This window comes from Hippoglossus hippoglossus, chromosome 1 (genome assembly GCF_009819705.1).
Source record: "Hippoglossus hippoglossus isolate fHipHip1 chromosome 1, fHipHip1.pri, whole genome shotgun sequence".
In the NCBI taxonomy this organism is placed as follows: domain Eukaryota; kingdom Metazoa; phylum Chordata; class Actinopteri; order Pleuronectiformes; family Pleuronectidae; genus Hippoglossus; species Hippoglossus hippoglossus.
In genome coordinates this window covers 4,722,501-4,742,014 of record NC_047151.1, presented here as the reverse complement: position 1 = coordinate 4,742,014, position 19,514 = coordinate 4,722,501, and the positions used below count along the sequence as shown (strand labels likewise).

Below are 19,514 nucleotides of genomic sequence, written 5' to 3'. Positions count from 1 at the left end.
CATATGAGGGAAATAAAACGATACATACAGAAATGTACCCAAATATATTGATATACAGTATATCAAACAAAAACAACAATGCTGATATTGCATATTTTATCTTGGTGCAGGATGTTAAGGATAAGGTTTTTCTGTATAAATCAAGGCTGTTTACATGTTTGGGTAAAATAATGGGAGCTAAATGACTGTTTTAAAAGTTTGGAGATTTCCAAGTACAGGTACTTGGAAACAAACTGACTCCTTAATTATTGCACAACCAGTTACTGTTGGTGTATCAAAGGCACTAGAAGCTGTCAGACTGCTGCTCTTAAATCACCTTGTGATCAAGATGAAAAAAAATCTTCAATTAGGCATGCCTAGTTTCAAAAGTCTTCTGATGTTGTGTTACCATCACAACAATAAATATTTTCTGGGCAATGCTAATAAATCCGTGCAGCTCAGTAATGATTTCTTGGAGGAGCTGTGAGCTATGAATCAGATGGTGATGGTGCCTCCATCAGCAGAGCTGCTGATGAGAATCACTGAGGGACAGATTTGATTACCCATCTACTTCACCTTAGTGCAAATACATACGTCAACTTCACAGATACAGACAGCACACACACACACACACTCAGATAGACAGCTCTTGTGTGTGTGTGTGTGAAAGTGAGTGGGGATGGGGTATAACATGTTGTCGCTGTTGACAGTGATGTAGTGGTGGTAACTTGGTGACAAGATTCTTGTTACCAATGACACTTGACCCCAAGCTGATCAGTGATGTACTGACAACAGCGAATTAGAATCCAGTGTGTATATTGACAGTGTGTACAGTATCGACTGTATGTTCTTGAGTGTAGATACACTACAGAGGCTTATGTTTGTTTTTCTACAACATAAGGAAAAGAGGAAACAGGAAACTAAAGTTAAGTTCATCTAAAGTTCTGCTGGCAGTCATTATCCAATTCTCAAAGAGTCTTCCAGTGTGTTAATGTACATTTTTGCTAGGTGTGTGTCTCTATGTGTGGTAAGTTTAACACAGCAGACTCACCAGCATTGTTCTGAGTACCGTCATTGTCAACGTATCTTGACACTCCCTGAAATACAAGAAAGGGAGGGTGTTGTTGTTAGACGTGATGTGCATAACTTATTTCAAACTGTTTTGTGTTGTGCGTGTACCCATAATCATGCATGTGCATGTTTGTTTGTGAATGCAGCTGTCAGGGTAGACCTGATTATCTCAGCAGTTTGCTCTGGGGTCAGGTCATCCACAGCGACGTTATTGATCTTCACAAGCTGGTCGCCAGGGATGAGCCGGCCATCTGCAGGACCACCTGCGCACACAAAATGTCCTTGTGTTGTCAAGCCTGGGGGTGTTCAATTGTTCTGCATTAATATTGCAACAGGGGTGGATAAGAAGCAGTAGCCATTCTTTTTTTTTCCAACTCTACAAACCTTACTGTCCCACTGCAGGAAGATCAGAAATACAGGTTAATTAGCAGTCCACAGTCTCCCCTTACTTTTCTCCTTTAACATCTTTTAGCTAAATATATTGCAAGATTTGGAAATGTCATGGACAATTCTGTATTTTTTTATTTTTTTATTCTTTATTGATGGTAAATTGTAATTACCTGTGTTGTGTGTCTATTGTCTCTTTAGATTCATTGACAACTTCATTGCTTGGGTCTAAAAAGGCTGAGAGGTATCTTCAACCCATGACTGGCAAAAATATTGAGATATCTAAATGAGACATGTCACAATTTAGAACAACACAATTTACTAGACTCAGCAGTAGCTTGTATTCTGGGGACCGGCTTTCATCTAACTCTGGTGCATTGTTGTTGTTGTTTTAAGAACCCTACAGACCTAAACATCCTCTCCTTTTCTCAGAACAGTAAACACAAACCCCAAAATTCAAGCTACACTCACCTTTGCAAAATCAAACACAGCTGTCAGATGACACACAAAGCGAGCTAATGCAGAAACTTCAATCAGCAATCATTACACACTACACTTAGCAAAAAAAACTGCATTATATGATTTTACACAGAAATGCCAATCATTCATTCTGCCTCAGCATTATGCCTGTGGACCGGGTCAGGTCACAGGCTGGTTATTGATACATGTAAACAATTCACATATTCTTTGACCGCAACATAACATAAACACGATTCTCTAAAGTACTAGAGTACTAAAGTAACATGATTGCACACGTGTGTGTTCAGTCATGAGTGGTTGTGTGTTAGCGATGACAATGGGGTGTTAGTTGTGTTTAGTCAGATGTTTTGAACATGGAACGATACCACAGGTGACAATCTACAAAATGCTTTGAAGTAAAGTATTCATATCAAAATATTGAAGCATTTGCCAGAGACAGAGAGTAGAAAAATCAAGGCTCAGGAGGGTCACTGGAGACATGAGCCTCTGTGTGTGTGTGTGTGTGTGTGTGTGTGTGTGTGTGTGTGTGTGTGTGTGTGTGTGTGTGTGTGCGTGTGCGTGTGCGCAGAGGCTGACAGAGCAGACTTTTGCCACACAGGAGAAAGCAAGGTTATCTATCCCCGGACCATTGGGGGATTCAGGTCCTCGTGGCTCTGCAGCTGAGCAAGAAGCGCTTGTGTATCCAGACAATTGAAAATTGGGGAGGTAATTAGAACAGTAATAAAAAGATACAGATCATATTAGGGCTGGGTGATAAAGCGATAACGGTAATTATCGCGATATAACTTTTACCTCCATAGAAATTTAAGACATTTGAGTTACAGACACGTCAGGTTAAGTTTAACACTGCTGCTCCAGGATCAGGACAGACACTCAATAAAGGTCCGTTCTCCTGTTGGAGTCTGCTTCCTCCTCACTCCCCCTCTGACCCGCACTCACTTTTCACTGATCACAAGTTATTAGGACACTTACATGACTGACGTTTACTTTGTGTTTGTTTGATTGATTTATATTTTGACGCACACAGTCAGCACATCAGAGTTAAAGTGACCAGAACAATCCAGAATCATGATCCGACGCCTATTTTAGAATATAGGACCAGATTTTGAAAACACTCACACAAACACACACACGCACACACACACACACTCCTGCAGACAGGATTTCTTTCCGCAGATTATGATGCAGCGCAGGATTTTAAAGGTTCAGTGTGTAGAATTTACATATGGTGGTAAAGTTTCATGTTGCAGCTGAATACCCCTCACCTCACCCTCCCCTTCAAAACATGAAATAATCTGTGGTAGCCTTCAGCTGTCATAAAAACTCAAAAGATGTTTAGTTTGTCCAGTCTGGGCTTCTGTAAAAAACATGGTGGCCTCCATAGAGTGGACCTCTCTCATAAATATAAAGTATTTAAATATAAAGGGCCTATTCTAGGGTAAAGAAAACAATAATTTGTACAGTTTAAATGAAACACACTAGTGAAAACATGAGATTATTTTATATAAAATGTCTGGAAATAGATCCCTTTCACCTAAATCTTACACACTGGACCTTTAACTTCATTGTTGCAGACGAATCAACGCTCCGCTTATCAAGGAACATTAACATAAATTCAGCAGAGTTTTTATAAGGATCAGTTCTAAGTGTGTAATGATTAGAGAACATCAGAGAAGCAGAGTCACTTGTTGACCTGCGCAAAGTAGTGCCTCAGTGCACTGGAGCTGATTTGATTTATATTGCGATATACAGTATATCGATATTGACTGATGTGAAAAAAATAATAAGATTGTTTTCCATATCGCCTAGCCCTAAATAATATAAATATAAATATCTCCTTAAATGTCTCCTTATTTCAAAATCCTACTCTCTAGAGGGGACCTATTATCCATTGAAATGTATTCAGTTATTAAGTATTAATATGGAAAGCGAACAAGACTGAGCAGATGTTTATGATTGGTGTAACAAAACTGAAACAGGTTCTGGAACCTTTCCTCTATCCATTCAGCTTAATTTTAGAAATGTGTTGTACATTTATTTTCAGAAAACATTTGTTTTCTTAATTGAAGTTCTAAATATTTGGTTGGATTTGTTTTTTTCTTTTTCTTCTTTTGGTTATTCATAATAAAGTTTATGTTTGCATTGTAAAATATCAAGCCTAAATCATATTTCTTTGTCATCAGGATGTCATTGAGAATGACATCTTAGGAATCATTGCCAAATTTTTACCTTCGCCAAGGGGGTTATATTCTTGTTTACGTATGTATATATGTTCGTTAACAGCATAAAGAAAAAACTACAACTCAAAATCTGACATGTTTAAGTGTTTAAGGGACTGATATTTATATGTAAAATGTTCAGATTCCCCTAAAAATCCAGATCTAGTAAATTTAAATGCGGCGCAAGGAGGGGACTGTTGAGCCCTGGCAGAGATATGCACTCTACTGAGTGTCATTCAAGTTTTTAAATAAATGTGTTGATACTACTCCCTAATAAATCAGCAACGACCCCCAAAATTCCATTTCGGTTGGGCTCTAGTTCTCTACCATGACAAGAGGAGTTATGTAAACACATTGCAAGACAAGACAGAGACGGAGACAGACATTTGGTTCAACACAAGGTCAGCAATTATTATGTATTAATTATTCACGGCACATGGCACACAGGTTGGCATCAGCTTTTAGAGGCAATTAATCCTTTATTGAGCGAGAGCTTTGAGAGCTGTATATTCAACACACTGTATGTGAGGGTGAATTATTCTGTTTTTGGAGAGTTAATGAGAGACTCTATGTTAGATGTGATATTCACAGTAGCCAATCACTGGGGAGTTACTTGTATGGTCCGTATTACTGGTGTGACCACACCAAATTTGTGCATTGTTTTATAATTTTTTTATTTTGATCAGTTGCGAGGTGCTGTGCAATAAGATGCAGTCGCGGTAAGACATCCACCTATTGGTGCTGGCACTCCCCTATGTCCCCATCAGTGTCTTTATTTCAGAAGAATTGGTCACTCTGAGTGAATCTCCCATCATGCCAACAAAAACCCATCATTTGATAAAGTATATTAGATATTTGATTGGTAGTGGTAGATACTGAGATTTACAATCAATTGGTTCTAGCCCCCCTCAAATAATAAAAGATGTAGATAATATATGAATGGATGAGTAAAGTTAAAAAGACATTTTGACAATTCATAACTCTGGATCAGTTAATTTTATCAGGGGAAAATACTGATTTAAAAAGCTCTTGTTACTGTAGTATAGTCCCCTGGGGCCTCCTTGCCAGGCCCACGAGCCATCACAATCGGTACCTCCTGCTACAGAAGTACAGTACACTAAGGCTTCATTAATTTCTCCAGTGGCTATTGAGACACAACTTGTCTTTTGGAGGGCTACTCTCCTTTCACTTGGGTGGACAGGCTGGTACAAGGCTGCTCTCTTAGGTACTCAGGTACACAGTAGCAGCTGTTTCTTTTGGGCAGGAGATACTGATGAAGCAGACCAAAACACTGCAGACGATGCCAAGAGAAACAGTAGAATGGCCTCTCTGTGGAAAAAGGAGTCGAAGCCAATGGAGAGGTACAATGGCGACAAAGCTAAACTGAACATGCAGTGTCAGCTATGAAACCAAACTCCCTAACACTGAGAAATAATCCTCTATTCCAGAGATATCTAGGGTGAGTGCTGTGTTTTGGGTTTGTGTAGAAGAGGGTTACAAGTCTGTTTATACAGATGCAGTCTTTAGTCTAACTATTTTTTTTCCAGACTCTTTTGAAGTCACCGTAACCTTTACCTCTGACTCAAATCTAATCAGATAATCTCTTTGTACAAGTGGTCAAAATTTGAAGAAATTCCCCAAAGGCAGACTTATCATGTTCAAGAGGCCGGGTTTTGTGAGGCCACCATGACCTTGACCTTTGACCACCCAAATCAAATTTGTTAATCCAAGAGTCTGAGTGAACATTTGTGCCAAATTTGACCGGATTCTCTTGAGGCGTACTTAAGATAATGTCTTCAGAAAGTAAAAGAAAGGTTTCGTGTGAACTTGACCTTTCACCACCAAAATCAAATCAGTTCATTCGTGAGTCAAAGTGAACATTTATACTTAATTTGAAGAAATTCCCTCAAGGTGGTCTTGAGCTATCGTGTTCTAAAGTATTGGACGAACAGAAGTACATAAGGATGGACGGACAACCCAAAAACAGAATGCCTCCTGCCACTGGCTGTCACCACTGGGAGGCATGAGAACAACAAGGTTTGTACTTCAGACAATCCAGATTTTAAGCTTAGTCATTAACCTTGTCATTTTTTTCTATATAAAGTTAAAATTGCAGATCTTTCTTTGTAGTCTTACTTTGCTTTTTTCCTCATTACTAGGTTAACATTTTATAAATCGTTCGCACCTGGGGTGACCTCTTGTACCAGGATGGGGGCTTGGGGGGAGAGTGTGAGGCCATGAGAGTTGAGGGTGGGGTCCCGAGGAATCTGAATATTGAATCGAAATGGGTAATTCCTCTGATCAGAGCCACTGGACTCTGCAGTCTTCCCATTCTCTGCAACCCGGTCTCTAGAGAGGGACAGAGGGACAGAAATAAATAAGCTGTGAATTCTGACATCTTACACGAACATTACACATTCTGTTTAAGCAATTTAATCAATTCTCATTTATACATGTATATTAGAATAATCAGCAGAATAAGAATGGATACAACAGAGGGTATCAAAACATAACACAGGTGGAAAATGCTAATTAAAATGATTTAGTGAATCGCTCATGTGGACACTAGGAATGCCAAGGTACGGAAATTTTCCGACTGAGTAATTAACTCGTAAAAACAACACCACACAATTAATGAAAAAGAAGTGTGTTGGTTCAGTGTCTGTGCAGTGTTTACTGAGTGAAATCTGTAACGTTACATTTTACTTTGAGCAGCCTCACTCTTCTGCTGCACTGAAGTTAGATGCACATTATCTAGACTGTGGCGGTCCACTCCTCGTAGGAACATCAAAGATCTTTAAGAAGTTTTGCGCTGTTGCTTCATTGTAGAGTGTACAGCGGTGAGATGGTAGACCCTCAAAATATTCACAGTTTTATTCATATTTAAACACCAAAGTCTCATCATCCTCATCGGTTAACTCTCCCCTCATCATGTGATTAGACTTTGGTACTCTGTGATATGACTGCTGCTGCACTGTGCAGACAGACAACAATCAGACAGCATTGATAACTGGTGACGTGGCCACTACCATTGATATACAAAAATGAACCTAAAATTGGGGAAAGTTACATAATTGTTATGTGCCTGAACACAGAGTAACACTGATTACTGCAGCAAACCCATAGTGGACACCCAGTCAGATGAAATGATGAATTAAGAAATTAATTAAAAAATATATTCAATAGGTGGCTTTGCTCAAAGCTATATACCTAAAAGTAAACAAGGAATTACTTAAATGTGCACCTTACTGAATCAGGAATTGTGCATGGATGTTGGACATATAATTGGCCCCTGAGGCCCCTTTAAAATCCTAGATCCACTCGTGGGAGAATCTAACTCAAGAAACAGAATTAGGAAGAGGTCTACCTGCTCAGGGAGTGAGACCTGCTGCCTAAGTCTCGAGACCGTCTCAGCCATCGTCCCACCACCTGCTCCACCCGGCTGGTTTTACGGGATGGGGAGCGGCTCCTGTCCTCCACCTCCATTTACCTAGCATGGGAGAAAGTGTGAAAGGGATCGCATATATTCTGTAACATGCTCCACTTATATGCAAAGTGTCAAGTAATGTGATTAAATATTTTTTGTGCCAGAATCAAATCAGGAACATAAATAGGTTAGGTCATCAAATATTTACAGAATGCAAAATGCAAATTTAAGAACTAACCCCTAACCCTGCTTAAGAGACACAACCCTCACACATTAGGCTTGACAGTGGGACTTCTGAGTACCAGACATGGGCTGAGGCCAACAATGATGTCACTTCTGGGTTTATGCAGCCTAATAGGCTCTCAGTGTCATTAATGAGCCAACTGCTCACATTTTGATTTCAAATCTCAACAAACATCAGAATCAGTATTCCCTAAATTCTAATAAATAACGTTGTATAATGATGGTGTCTCCATGTGTGTCTGCTGATTGCTGGTGGTTATCATAAATGATTGCTGGCAGGCGGTGGTGGCTGGTGAAATGGATGTAATGGACATGAGTTGTCTTTGGTTTCAGTGGGACGTAGTCAGGCTAATGCATGATCCTATGGTCATGACTTAATGGGTCCTTGTGGAACCACTCAATATTTTATATCATGTCATATCACCTTACATACATGTGCTCTCTAACAAAAGGTTACAGGGTTTAGAAAATGTTACCTTTGACTACTTCATAGATTTTCATTACCTGTCGCCATCGACCATGGCTTGATTACTCCTCAACCATTAATTATACTTTAACCGATTTTTTGTTTTTGTTTTTGTAAAAATGTCCACAATTGTACAGCCAAAGCTAAGATAAAGCTTTAGCAGTCTGATTTAGAAAAACGTTTTTGTGTTGGATTCCCAAACTCCTCCAATGTAAATGACCTTAGGTAATTTGTCACAAAAAAACCACAGGATCACTACTGTCATGCATCAACCAAAGTTAAAAACAGTGTCCCTGATGCAGCATGGGAGTCTGTTTGTTTGCGTCAGTGCAATCTTGGAATCAGGGAAAATGTTATGCTTCGTCTAACTTGTTAATAGCTTGTAACAATGTAAACTGAAGCTTTCAGTGTTATATACTCATGTATCTTTAGGAGTCCTACATGCACCACTCCTGAAGACAGAGAACCCTAACAGTTTACTAAAATACTAGATGTTGTTGTTCTGCTTTTTGTGTGATCACCCAATACACATGATGACACAAACTTTCAGATTTCAGTCTGGACTTTGGGACTTGATTTCAATACTTGCAATAAGTTATATTTGTATAAATGTTCTCTTATATCCTCTGTTGTTTTTTTTACATTTGAAAAAAAATCGGTCACCAGTTATTTCAATTGCATTGGATTTGGCTGCAACGCCGTTTACCCCCGAGACTCCAAAAGTGTTTTGTGCACTCACCCACCCCTCCATCTGCATAGTGGTGACTAGATAATGGGTGGATTTTCATTTTTCCGTGAACTATCCCTTTAACTTTGCGTTGACTTCCATCATCAAACCTTATGCTTTGAGTTTATGCTGGAACAGTCCTAAAGAGTTTACAATAATACAAGTGTATATACACTTACCCACACACACCCACACAAACTCCCAGCAGTCAGACAAAGACTTGGTCATTAGCTGATACCCAATACCCCTTTCACATAATCAAAGACTGAAACTACCAGACTGTGACTGGGAAACAGATACTGACAGTGAGCGTTCATGTAGAATCACTTCACTATGAACGATGGGTTCAAGTGAACAATGAATGAATGGAGCATTTATTTTAGCAATAAATTAATCACAAAGGGGACAAAAGGATGGATGGAGAAGTTCATTCAGAAAATGTTAGATAAGCAGATAAGTGACAAATGAATGTATGAAAGGATGGATGAATTAAATGATCAGTGAATTGATGGATTAATGAGAAGGAACTTTTCAGCCACAAGCAGTAGAGCTGTTGTCTTTTGAAAAGGGTAATAAGCAGAACAATGGATTAATTACATAAAAACATTTATGGACTAATGGATAGAATTAAAGAGTGAATGATCTCAGCAGGCGTACTGTGTCCCTCAATGAGCAGCTGCAGGAAGGAATCTCCCCCAGAAGGATGTAACTGATGATGGGCATTAGCAACATCCATTAAAGCAAACGAGCAAAGAGGGTGAGTATAGGGAGCAGGGAAAGAGAGAAGAGGAGAGGAGAGAGGAAAGGACAGAGGAGAGGAGAAGAGTCCCTCAGGCACACTGTGATGTGACCACCACAGGAAACTGAATGAGAGGAAGACAGAAAAGACACAAGTGTGATATAAGGCGAGACAGGAGGAGGGCTTAGTGATGAAAGTGGTGTGTGTCACAGCCAGACAGCAATGTCTCCTGGGAGATCTTGAGTCATAAGCACATTATCCATCCATCTGTCTGTGTATACCCCTCTCCTGCTCCCGCCTCTCACTTCTTTTTCATCCTATCTGCCCCTCACTTCTCGCTCTTCCATATCTCACTCTTCCTGTTAGCTGGCAGTATCTCACTTCTCAGGTTACAGAGACACAATGTTTGTTAGGGTCAGAATAATCCAACTAGCTCAATGTCCCAGTGATCTCACGAGTGACATAGATACATCCACAAATGCAAGGAAATGAGACAGAGGATTTACCTTTTTCTAAAAATGGATAATCAGGGATGGATTACAACTAAATGTCTGTGCAATTCAAATGTCAAACACTGGTAACTGGTTCGTCATACATGGCCAATCCCCTCTTTTACTTTTGTGGCTTTCATTTGCTGTAGGGATTCACAACAGTTCTTGTTTTTCCACCACAGTGTTTGAGATAAGACAAGGTGTAACATTAGATGAAGGTGGGTATATCATACTGTACTTCCTTCTCACATCAATCACAAGACACATTTCTATTGTTTGGGCCAGACCAGAATTTCAAGGAAAACTTCGACACTTAAGCAAAAAACAGGTCAGTTGTGAAAACACAGACAAAACAGATTACAGTGTTAAAGCACTGTATGACTCAAACCAACATTTCAATCCAACACACTGTCGTTCAGCTAATTCACAGTTAAACTGTGTTAGGTTGAGTCTGAAGATGTTAATACAGTTAATAACATCCACTTGCTCAGCTCAGTCTCTTAAAGACGAACATTATTCTGAAAGATTGTGGATTATCCAGCAGGAACACAGAGAAAGAAAAAAATTAAAATAATGTTTTTGTGTTGCAGAAATGTATATTTTTTCTGTCCAATTAGTGTGTAGTTAAAAGACACTGGTTTAGGAAGTAGTTGAAAAAGTGGAGGAACGTCTTGACAAACAATCATTTGCACAATACTTAAAACATCAAAAGCCAAAATATGGCTCATGGCTATCATTTTTGTATTTTTAGCATTGTGTGAGCACATTCTTTCCGCTTTCTGCTTATTTGTAGGCCTGTTAAAGACTAAATATATATTACCACTTATCTAGAGACAGAAAACAACTGTGTTTTTCCACATGGCGTGTTCATGAAGCCAATCACTAAGGTGTGCTGTTCCAATTCTTCCTTGGATTTCATTTAGATTATTGTCTGTCGTCTCATATTTTCACATAAACGTTCAGATATCCCACTATTCACTATGTAATCCCCTGCTTGTGTGTCCCCCTCCCTGTCTTTCTATTAGATTATTGTTTAGCTGTGGGAGGAATCAGGTTTCTCTCGTTTCTTTCCCTGTGATTCGTCACAACTGCAAAGAGAAATAATACATTACCAATTATTACTATGCTATCATATAATTAGGAAAATTATGATTCATTTTGTAATGACCAACGAAAATGTGTATCTAATTTTCAATTAGATTAGATTTGAATGACCTGGACGACCTTCAGAGCTCATCTTGCAGGGTGCCATATTCACGGGTGTGTTACTGTATCCACACGTACACAGTTGGAACAACTCGGTAGTGCAGGCAAGGGTAGATCTAGTCACATTTATGATTGAAATTAAAATTCTATTGGTAGAAATTGTATTTAATATTCATTATTATGTTTTCATTAGTGAACAGAAACTATGACTTGTGGTTGTGATAGCTCAGAATGAACACTCCATATTTACATCTGGGGTGGGTCCTCTTCCACAGCGTCTGATTTGTCCATTCTGGGCCACTGTAGAAACATGGTGGTGCATCGCAAACAAACCTCACCTTTAGTTGCCACTACTAGTTGCCTAGACTGATCCTTTAATAGAGTTTTTTTTCAGACATGAAAAGGTCAATTTGAGGTTCCGACTAATGACTATATAACCCACTGATCAGAGTCATTGATGTTGTTGTCACAGACCTTCAAGATAAACATCTTTAATGTTTAAAATTATTATTGCAGCTTATCCATATCTCACATTAATCTTCAACTTGATCCAAACCATAATCGATGAATCATGACCTGACCATTTGCTTACACTCCTCTGCTTATTCTCAGACACCCACCTCTCATTGTAATATACTGATCTGTTTGCCTTTGCTTTTCCCAATTTAAAGAAAAGTTACAAACTTTTCTTTTTACCTAACATTACATCATGTATAATAAATTATAATCCAGTGGTAGGTGTTATTTATAAGTGTTGGTGGGATTTATTTCAGTTGGCACAACTCTTCTATTAAATTGCTGCAGGAAACTTTAATGTCATCTGCCAGAAATGTTGGACTGGAGCTGAGCAGCATAACAAATGCTGCAGAGGAACACACACACACACAAGTTACGGAATGGAGATGCAGCAGCACTTAAATAGTAGACTATCCCCCACTGCCCACACTTATACTCTCTCTTCATTCATTCACTAGGTCAACTGCTCTCCCTCTATCCATATTCCTCTCTGAATCTTTGAATGTCACACATATCCAGTTTTTGTACTGCACAATGGTCTTTGTGGTAGTTTAGTCTTTATGTACATATATGTTTGGGTTAAGAGTAGGTACGTAGCCTAAGCACGTAGCCTATGCATTCATAGTTGTGCGTAGGAGTGTGTGAGTCGCGCTGCAACAACACCACCGAAACCCTAGAAGCGGTAGAGTTTCTATGCTGGTGGAGTGTCTTCCGGTTTCTGGTCCGCTTATTTACAAATTGTCCGGCGTCTCTGTTTACTTCAGAACAATGTTGAGTGTTACTAAGCGGATCATGTTGGAGTTGGAGCTGAGAGATGTTGAAGAGCAATTCGTTTTTCTTAAAGAACTGCAATGAAGAAAAGGAAGACGTCATCCTTGTTTGTTCCTTTAACTCAATTAAAAAATAGTGGCAAGTCTGCTGGAGATGCGTGGTCCAATCACAGCTCTTGCGGTCTGCGTCACCTCGACACATAGTTACATTTTTGGGGAGGGGCACGACAGGGTATGGCGTAGGACTCTGTGTAGTGTACACGTCTACGCGTAGGCTACAGCGTAGCTTCGACGCAGAACCATGAATTGGGCTTAACACTTATAAATTTGTGTAATAAATTAACACAAATAGTGAATCACTTTTAAAACGAAATATCATTTTCAAATAAATTTTATAAATGAAACACCGATAAAACTGCATATTTTCAAATTACTAACACATTCTCTTACAGACAAGACAAATAAGAATGAATACTGCATACTGCTTCTGAACACTACTGAATACTTAGCTGGTGCTGTATCCTAACAGTCATGCTAATAAAGCAAGTTGATTTGAGTGAGTGGGTGAGAGAGGTGCGAGGTGTGTGGAGGAGTGAATGAGTGAGTTGCTTTTACAGCATGTTATAATTTTCTCATTCATCAAAGTAAGACTTAATATTTCAATGAAAACAAATCAATGTGTTATTGATTTGCAAAAAAAAAACCTTTATCAGAAAGCACTGTTTTACAGAGAGACTGGTAAGGGATGGAAATGCTTAGCAAAGGAGAAAAAATTAGTTACTCCAAAATATGTAAATCAGGAGAGCTGTCATTTTAAACTGCTGACCCTGGAGAAAAAAGTGAACAAGGATGGATATTTTTTCATTTCTTGACTTAAAGCATTAAACATGGCCTAAAAATGCAAACATCAACAAATCCAATTTACAATTAGACTGACACATTAATTTGTGGATTTGGACTTGTCTAGCAAGTCAGCGAAACACATACACACGCACACTCAAGCACACACACAAACAAGCACACACTAGGCTTTTTGACCGCTTTTTTTGTATCACTCATACAGGTAAATAAACCACTAAACTGGCTTCAAATTTGATTTCTTGCTATATTTTTTTGGAAAACACAACACAGAGGTCAAAGGCTAAAGGACACCTCACTACTTTCCCACGACCAGTGACCACGTTGCCATGGCAACCCCATCCGGCTTTAACACAGGCAGCCACCACTTCCCTTGACAAGTGAGAATGCCGACAGGAAATAGCTGGTCACATTTTAATAAGATAAATAAATGTAATGTTTTACCTATGAAATATATCAAGTGATTACAAGTAAATGAGGTCAAGTCCAAGTGAAGTCTTGAGTCATTGATGTTAAAGTCCAAGTTGAGTTGCAGGTTATTTTTGATTTTGTCAAGTCAAGTTTGAAGTCATCAAAATCATGAATGGTGTCCGACTGGAGTGCAAGTAGTGCCAAGTCCACACCTCCACAACAGAGTTTGGTTTTGCATCATGCTCTGAATACACACAAATAGAGACGCACATACTAGCATAGAGCAGGCAAATAGGATTAGAGTGTGTGTCTGCAGGCTGTGACAGGGAGTTTGTGCGTCACTCCTGCTGAGCCAGATTAGACTGAGCGTCACCTTAACCTCACAGGGCTGTTAAGGCGAACAGACGGACTAACACTATAACTCAGACACTTGTTCACTACTCACTTTCCTCTTTATGTCTGTCTGGCTTAGTCTCTCCTTATCTTACACTCTGTTAATCCTCTAAGTCTGCCATCTTTCTTTTTGTGTGCACATACAAACATATTTATATTTACTGATTTATGGGACACAAACACACAGTCGTGTTTCTGTGACTTTAGAGGACTTTATATTGACTTACATTGATTTCCTGATTTACTTTATGTATAATGTGACTGTGAAACAGATTTAGGTCCCAACAACATGAGAACACACACACACAAACACACCTGCTCTCTGGCCTGAGTATCAGGGCTACATGAAGGTGCCAGTTACAGTCCCGCTCTGCTCTCTGTCTGTCCATCGTTCTGCTGAAGAGGACAGAGAAAGCTTTTCTTCATCTCCTGAGGATAGGGACACAACATCAGATCAAGTGTTAGGATTGTTGCATCATTTCACAAAGCTGAGGAGACACCATCAGATGGATTGATGGATCACACATTTACAAGCAGACAAATATAGATCATAGATACAGGATGAATGTGCAAAAGTACAGTATTATATGACTGATCCATACATGATTTTCATTTGAAAGAGAGATAAAAAGAGTTTTAAGTTGGAACCAAGTCGACCAGCTATGAGATGAATTGTGACCATAAAACATTAAGAGTGAGGGAACATCACATCCCATAAACCAGTAAAAGTGAATCCAACGACATCCAGCGCTTCCTCTTGAATTAAAACTAATATATAACCCAATATAGTGTTGAAATATAATGTGTTTTGTGTTATGTATGTATAGTGTTTCATGTAGAGTATAGTGTAGTAACCTTGTGTAGTAACGCTGAATGATGGGATCGTAGTCGATCGTAGCCAATACGATTCTTGTTGTGGTGGTAAACATTTCCGTGGTAAAGGCAAGCTCCACCAATCGGAGATATTGCTATTTCACCTGAGGATTGTGGGTTGTGTAGTACTGATCCTTGTGACTAAAACATGTTTTTTATTGATATGCAGTTGATGTCATACAGACTTGTGGCTTCTACAGGACAATATAACATTGTTTCACAATCTCGAAGCTTGTGGTAAATCTGCCTTGGATGGTTACAATATTAAGCCTGAAAATCTCCACAGAAAACGATGAAAGCTTTCATGACAGGAGTGAACAATGTATTGAATGTCCCTCTTAATTCACCTGCAGTAATCAAACATCTTGATAATCATCATAGAGAATGAGAAAGAGTGAGTTTGAGGAGCACAGAGGAAGGGAAAGGAGCAGTGATGAAAGGAAGATGCACAGAGCAGTAGGGAGTGAGGGGAAGAGACAAGAACAGACAAGCCAAGCAGCGGAAAAAATAGACACACTTTCCCATCAGAGAGTTTGATAGGCAGACACACATGACGGCAGAGATAAAGGTCGGAAAAGAGATACGTGGTGGGAAATAAAGGAGGGAGGGAGACAATGAACTGAGATGAGGGATGAGAGGAGGAAGACAGAGAGACAGATGAGTCAAGTCAGACAGGATGGGCCTGCCTGGCTGCCTGCGTTGCTTGTGCTGTTTGTGGAGTCCCACTTGCCCCTGCACTGCTCCAAACACCATCCATATTTAATGAGGCCCCTACAAAGCCCTGGGAAAAGAGATGCTGGGAACTCTGCTGTCCCCCCCTCCCTTCCACCTCTGCCGTCCCACCACTCAAATTCTCACCCTTAATACATTTCTCTTTCATAATTCTCCCTCCTCTCAGTTTCCTGTTGTCTCTCTCTGCTTTCTGAATGTGTCTATTTTCATCATTTAGTTATTTTTAAAGATTGATTATTTCCTCCAGCTCCTGTGTCTCCAACTCCTCCCAAAGTAGTACAGGGTGTTAAGCAAGCACACAACACTAAACTATTAGCTCAGCATGAGGCTCCGACTACAGTACTTGCTTAATTTTAGGTAGAATCAGCTGTGATCTCTCAGCTGTAAAGAAACAGCATGAACATGTGCTGCCGTTCCTCTTTTCTCTCTTGTACCCACTTACATCCAAAAACAAATTGAGGTAAAAGCTCTTTGTGAGTATGTATATGTGTGACTACATGCAACAATATGTTTGATTTTGTGAGTGTATGTATGGTTTGATTATGTGAGTGAGAGGATGGAGTTTGTGTGTGTGTGTGTGTGGGGGGGGGGGGGGGGTGCGCGTGTGTCTGCACATTAGTCAGAGTGCTGCGTGCATCAATAATGTATCTATATAATGCAGCCGCTTCACTCTACCAACAACTAACAGGCATACCAACGCACAGAGGAAGACAGAGAATGAGGGGGAGAGAGGGGGAGAGACATAGAGAGGGAGAGACAGAAAACACATGAGGTAGCAAAGAGCGGAAAGATGAGAAAGGGAAATGTGAGCAATACATGAAGGGGGAGAGATTAAGGTGAGGGTGTTAGCAGTTTGCAGTCTGAAGCTGTAGTGGACAGATTTTTGCTTTAACCCTGATGTCCTGGCTGTGTGTGTCATGTTACGTCTTGTGTTGTGTGTGGCAGGTGAACTGCGTGTGCACAAAATGTTGGACTTTATTTCATGTCTCATAAACTCTAGAGCAAATCATACACAAACTAAATTTCAAGGACTGTACATGTCCTAATAACTTCTGATTAGTGTTGGTGTTTGTTAATGAGTAAAGTGAGCGCAGGTCAGCGAGGGAGTGAAGATGGAGGACATGCAGCAGGGTAATACAGTACAGTACAAGGTACCTAGGCCGCTGCAGAATAATCGTGGCATACACTGAACAGTTCATGGATGCACGCATTGGGGAAGTATCGACTGAATAAACCGACATGAGAAGGATTAAGTCGGTTAGAGGTTCTCAATATTGGTTTCGATACATTTTCGATTAACTGCACAGCCGTCATACACATACAGAATAAATGTGCCGCTCCGCTTATGCATCATACCATACAAAAAGTGCCCCCCTATAAAAGCAAAGTCACAGGTCTTCTGTGTAAGCAGCTAATTGTAACCAACAGTTACGTTTTAATGTTAGTGGCCATAGTAATAATGAGCAGAGTAAAGAAAGAAATTAGGTGACGACGTATGTCCGATATGAAGAGTGACAAAGCCCATGTTAGGAGGAGGTTGGGGTGGTTGAAAAGATCCATATAATACATGACTCTGCCACAGTAGTCTTTTGTTCTACACTGCTTGAAACCAATAGGTTGAACAGAACACATAAATAACTAGAATGGCACTCAGTAGAGCACATACCTCCATCAGGATCCAATAGTCCCCTCAAATCCAATCAAGCTGCACCAAATTACAAATACTCATGGACCAGTTCCCTAAATATACCAGATTTTTTCATCTATAGAACCATGTTTTATTCCCTGGGAAATCTGTGATCTGTGAATCTTGCAATGTTTAAGAAAGTGATAAAAAACCTCCTGGACCTGCCCACTGATCCAGATCCACACCAAAATTTCAAGGGTTCTTCTCTAACAAGTACTGTATCCTTCCACCAAGTTTCAAAACATAACCTCCTTGGCAGAGGTAATAATAAAGGAGACATATGTAAAAGCTGTTTGGGCCAATACAGCTTAATACACTGTTTCCCCAATTTATTAAAAGTTAAAGAAATTCTTTTCCAGCAATCGATCCCAGGTGACACAGGGCAAGAGGCAAGGTACACCCTGGACATGTCCCCTGTGTATTAAAGGGCTGAAACAACTCACAGGCAATTTAGAGTCTCCAATTAACCTAAGCTGCATGTCATGGGACCGTGGGAGGAAGCTGGAGTACCCGCAGTAAACTCACGCTGACACAGGGAGAACATGAAAACTCACCCACTTAAAAGGTTCGAACCCAGAACCTTCTTGCAATGTGACGACAGTGCTCATCACTGCACCACCGTGCCGTCCAGTAGAAATTAATACATTGAATTACCTAAAGGTCATGAACAGGAGTTTTCTCTCATTCTGTCTCATTAGACCTCTATCTTGGGTTGAAAGAAGGTGGAACTATGCTGGAAATTTAATTACTTAAAGGTCGCAAATCCCGATGACCAAAATTAAGAGTCACCAAAGCCTGCGTACTTACGACTAGGCAAATGACAAGCACAGTTTGTATACAAACCTAAGAGGACGTCTAGTCAACCAAAACGATTGAAATCGTCCAAGGGGATGTTATTTACTATAAACAACAGCAATTTGGTTGCTGATTTTATGTCCCCATGCATCTTTGCATGTTTTGGGGCATAAAATAAGCAACATAAAATTAACTAGTGTTCTGCCTATCTGAAAATCGAATTACTGGGGAATTGTGTGATGCAACTAAACTTTATGCGCGAGGAAGATGTCAATCCTGTAACTTGGTCATCCCACACAGTCCTGAGAAAGGCTCTGATCAGAGTAAGAGAGTGAAAACATATGGGTGAGTAGGGGAATGAGGGCAGCACTATGAAACGCCAGATGAAAAAGCTGTGTATGTTTTTCCTTGTCAAGCCTGTATGTATAAGTACGCCCCATCAGAGTGTGGACGTTTCCCCCTATTTGGCAGCAAACCTTCAACAACAATCTCAATATTATTCAACAAATAAACAGTGCATTCTCCTTTCATAATATCAGAGTTTAGGCTAATGTGATGTGACTGTGTATGGTATGAATGGGATATACAGCACCCACGAGCCTTATCAACTGTTACACTAAATTCCAGATTTTAAAGCTGCAACGTCATCAGAAAAAATCCCTACACACGACAATAGCTGCACACAACACAAACAGCACACAACGAGAGATTATGTGCGTCAGACATGTTCTAATCTTATAGAAATTACCTGCTCTATTCAGACATTAGACACTTGGGTGCTGGCAGTTCGATGGTGTAGTTCGTTCATAAACTCAGGCCTTTCACTTACTAAGTCATGTCCGATGTAAATATAGCACAGGAGGACTGTGGGGAGTCCAGCCAAGAAGAACAAGCTGATGAAAACAAATCAGTTGGGAACTCATTTTATCGGTTGGATTTCTATAAAAGGTTGCTTTGTCTGCTTGGTAGAAATATGTGGGATTTCTTATCTCGATTCTAAATACTAAAGTTAGTTGTGGTCTGTGTTGTTTGTTTGTGTGTGTG

The 19,514-nt window shown here is 39.8% G+C and overlaps 1 protein-coding gene across 3 annotated transcripts in view; it reads right to left on the bottom strand.

The window, feature by feature from the left end:
• LOC117760665 (FERM and PDZ domain-containing protein 1) overlaps window positions 1-19,514 on the bottom strand; it is a 44,228-nt gene that overhangs the window by 19,152 nt on the left and 5,562 nt on the right. For all 3 annotated transcript variants that reach the window (XM_034583865.1, XM_034583883.1, XM_034583873.1), the window contains exons 2-6: window positions 14,699-14,812; window positions 7,504-7,626; window positions 6,322-6,485; window positions 1,211-1,313; window positions 1,031-1,076 (exon numbers count right to left, since the gene is read on the bottom strand). In XM_034583865.1, coding sequence (XP_034439756.1) covers window positions 1,031-1,076; window positions 1,211-1,313; window positions 6,322-6,485; window positions 7,504-7,622 — 432 coding nt within the window. In that variant the 5' untranslated portion in view covers window positions 7,623-7,626; window positions 14,699-14,812. The remainder of the gene's footprint in view (window positions 1-1,030; window positions 1,077-1,210; window positions 1,314-6,321; window positions 6,486-7,503; window positions 7,627-14,698; window positions 14,813-19,514) is intronic.